At 39.3% G+C, this 3,920-nt stretch overlaps 1 protein-coding gene across 3 annotated transcripts in view; it reads right to left on the reverse strand.

The window, feature by feature from the left end:
* The window catches only part of LOC112136351 (sushi domain-containing protein 2), an 18,968-nt gene that overhangs the window by 2,222 nt on the left and 12,826 nt on the right, over nucleotides 1-3,920 (reverse strand). For all 3 annotated transcript variants that reach the window (XM_036213530.1, XM_024257986.2, XM_036213529.1), the window contains one exon: nucleotides 3,244-3,340. In XM_036213530.1, coding sequence (XP_036069423.1) covers nucleotides 3,244-3,340 — 97 coding nt within the window. The remainder of the gene's footprint in view (nucleotides 1-3,243; nucleotides 3,341-3,920) is intronic.

The raw sequence follows: 3,920 nt of genomic DNA on the forward strand, positions 1-3,920 counted from the left end.
CAGACGGCGCTCCCGCCTGTGATGTCGCGGCGCTGCGTCCATGTGCCTGCACTTGTTCAGCTCAGGATCAGATATCTCCTCGTGCTGCTCGCTTGAGCACCAGCATGTTGTGAGCGCTGGTTGGCTGCTCCACACCTGATGGAGTCTTCAAAGGAGGGCAGGTGTGACCTGGAGCTGCAGCTCCATCTGATCAGAGCCGTGGAGCCTCTTAACCCCAGCCAGGGTGCAGGCGGAGGGGAAGCCCGGCTGAAGGCTCAGAGCCCATAAAACAGGCCCGTCTTCAGCGTTTCTGGTCTGGGGTCCCACAGGGGATCTGGTCTGATCGGATCAGACGGCAGATTTACGAGCAGCTGTCAGAAGGTTGGAGGATCTGAGAGGAGCAGGTGGGCGTCCGTGTTTGTGCAAACAAGCAGCTTGGAAGGAGATGGAGGAAAGAGGACCTGGAGCGGCGAGCGCCGTCCCATCAGAGCAGAAACGTCTGATTTATGAATGTGATCTGTCAGGATGCAGAGGAGAACTCAGGGGGGATTTCACCGGGACCAAAGATGTGTTTGTGCGGCCTGTGGAGACGTGAGCGGCTCTGCTGGAGACGCTTCAGACGTTAAGAACCGCCGAGACTCAGAACTCGGCCTCAGGTTGGCTCAGAGGTCCGACAGCTGAGCGGCGGGACAGGGCCGAGTACGGATGATCATTTACAGAAACGATTCGATTCAATTTAGTTTTGAGTTTACACATTTGGTTAGAAATACATGAATAATCTACTATATGATTTGAATATTTGATATTAATCTGATCCAGATCACAGACTGTAAATGTATCAGTGAAATCATGAGATTAATATCCTCCAGAGTTACATGGATCATCTAAAGGAGAAGTTCTAACGATTGTTCTGCTTCTCCTGGAGGACGTTTCAGTTTGGCCACTAGGAGGCGATCACTCTTTAGCATTACACCTTATTCCAGAAGAATGAACAAAAACTGTTTCAGACCACAGATGATTACTCTAAAACATTTCCTTACAAGAGTTTGGAAAATTCATATAAAGATGATTATTCAGTCAGAATGTATGTTTAGGTCGACCGAGCGTTAGCATTAGCCGTCCTATGGGAAACCCCATTAAACATTAGCATCAAGCTAGCAGACTTTAGCTTTATTTGCTGAACTGATCTTTTTATTATGGATTGATTATTGATCTGTTATACTTAAATCAATTCAAATCGATTTCATCAACCCCGAGGTATCCGCGGCGACATGTGGCTCTTTGGGCCCTCCATACGTGGTGTTTCTGGGTTTTTAACGTGTCTTTGTGGAATTTTTCTGATGATGGAGGACATACATGAAGAAAATTTATGAAAAGTCTTTGTTCATTCAAATTGTTGTCAATCAAGATTATATGGAGCTAAATTGGGGCCAAAATGATTTGAAACTCTAATAAAACATTTTTTTGGGTTTTGGCCATAAAAGGTTTAAAATGTTTGAAACGTTTTGGTAATCTAAAATTAAAGTAATTATTTTCAGCTTCATGTTCCTGTTTTTAGGTTTCCAAATTCAAAATGTCAATTTCAAAACTTTTATTTTTCACTTTTAACTCTTTTTTTTTAAATTTCAGATTCAAAAATAAAAAAGAAAGTTGACAGTTAAAAAAATAATTACGCTTTTTATAGAATAACAAAAAGTTTCAAACGTTTTAAGTTTTTCTTTGGCCAAACACCAAAATTTGTTTTATTTGGGTTTCAAATAATATCGGCCCAAATTTAGTTCCATAGAGGCAGACAAAATAAAAACATTTGGAAAACGATCCTATTTGCTGAAGCCTCAGTATTACTGTTGCACTGGTACTGTAAGGTTGGGCTGTGAGGGTGGGAGAGCATGTAAACAGAGAGCTCTCAGTTATTGGTAACGGGAAGTGGAGGTGGGGTTGCTCCACACCAACAGTCCCACACACAACTCAGAGGAGAATTTCTGATGAACTCCTGCCGCTCTGCAGAAACTACGTGCTAGGAAATGATCATTATAAATAAAAAATAAATAAAAAAAAAATCACTGGGAATTATTTCAAAATAGATCAGAAGACGATTGGAATGAAAAAAAACAACATAAAAATATAAACATTTATATTTTTACTATATATATATATGTATATTTTTTAATTAATTTTAATTAACATTAACAAAACGGTCAAATAACTCAAACTTTATTCAAACCTGTTCACAACAGTTGAAGAAACCGTCCGTCTCACTCAGAGCGTCCTGACTACATTACCCATAATGCTCCAACAATGCATTTATTATCATAAATAGTAACAATACCTTAAATACAAACTTTGAGTTCAGTAGAAATCGACTCAAACGTCTTTAAGTGGAGAAAGATCCCGACTCCTGCTTTAACCATCATAGAAAATAAGAAAGAATAACAAAAATAATTGACTGCAATAAAAACTAAATTATGTGTATATAGAAGTTTTTTCTTTTTTAGATTTTATGTTCTGGATTTTTACACATTCCATTTCATTTTACAAACTCAGACTTCCCTTTCTAGACTTTTCTCACATCCTCAGCGTTTCTTCTATTGTTTTAGAAGCTTTTATAGTTTTTTCTCTTTTCTCTGTCCATTCAGCATAAATTAACTTCATTTTTATCTGTTTTATGCTGAAAGTTCTCATGTTGTCTGGAAGCTGAATCATCTGGCCTTGAAACCGTCTTTCCACAAACGTTTCATCCCGTAGTTTCCTCAGTTGACTTCAAACTCCATTTGGGCTGAGAGAGTTAAATCAAAGACCAAAACCTCAAACATCATCCTTTAATGTTTCAGAGGTTTTTCTCTTTATTGTTTACTGGACATATGATGTTTAAATCTGTTTAAAAGATTGTTTTTTGGACAAACATTTGATGTTCTTTCAGATGTTTGAGGTTCGTTTTCATGATCTAAGTTTTTGGCTTCAGTTTTTCTATGATGTCGTTTATGGACTAATGATGAAGCAGAATCGTCATTTTGTTTGGTTTAAATCCTGTTTTGTGTTCAGCTTCTTCACTTCTGCTTCATCTCCAGAGTTCAGAGGTCACAGACGTCCTTTCAGACGATCGAGGATGGAGTTTGTTCCTCATGAATGGATGAACGCTCCAGGAGAACATTTGTTAGTTTGTCTTAAATCTCCCTCAGACTTCAGAGAATTCCTTCATTTCTGATACATAAATAAATATTTTTAACCAAAGGTGTTTCAAAGGTCCATGGACGCGTTTCTCACCTGTTTTGCTTCCTGGTCTGAAGTCTGATCATTATTCCCATGGCGACCAGCGCGGAGATGAAGCCGACGGTGCCGAGGATGAAGCTCACGTTGTCCTCTGAGAAAACAACAGAAACGTTTGTTCGATTTTTAACAGTAAATCACATGTATAGGGGGGCAGGTCTGGTTCTGGGTCTGGTTCTGGTTCTGGGTCTGGTTCTGGTTCTGGGTCTGGGTCTGGGTCTGGGTCTGGGTCTGGGTCTGGTTCTCCCTGTGCCCGTCCCCAGCCCGGATGGTTGTATCAGGAGGGCATCCGGCATAAAACAAACTAAATGAATCAGTGAAAGCTGATTGGCTGAGGAGTGCGGACAGGTGGACAGGTGACCACGATTCAGTCTTGATGATTTAAATGATCGTTTATGTTTCAGATGTAGATGGAGATGATCTTCTTTTATTTTTTAATGTTTATTTTCCAATCAAGTCACAACTAAACTTTGAGTCTAGATGTATAGATATATAGATATATATCACATAGACATGAATCTCTTTTGTCTTCTTCTCTTTTTCGTTTTAATTGCTTGAAATAAACTCATTTCTTATCAAATCCAAAACTCGTCTTCAAATAAAATGATGTCAGTAATAATAAGAACGTTTGCTGACGATCTGTTCCTGAAACCACTAAAGATTCAAAATGTTCC

Source organism: Oryzias melastigma, linkage group LG9, assembly GCF_002922805.2.
Source record: "Oryzias melastigma strain HK-1 linkage group LG9, ASM292280v2, whole genome shotgun sequence".
NCBI classification, from domain to species: domain Eukaryota; kingdom Metazoa; phylum Chordata; class Actinopteri; order Beloniformes; family Adrianichthyidae; genus Oryzias; species Oryzias melastigma.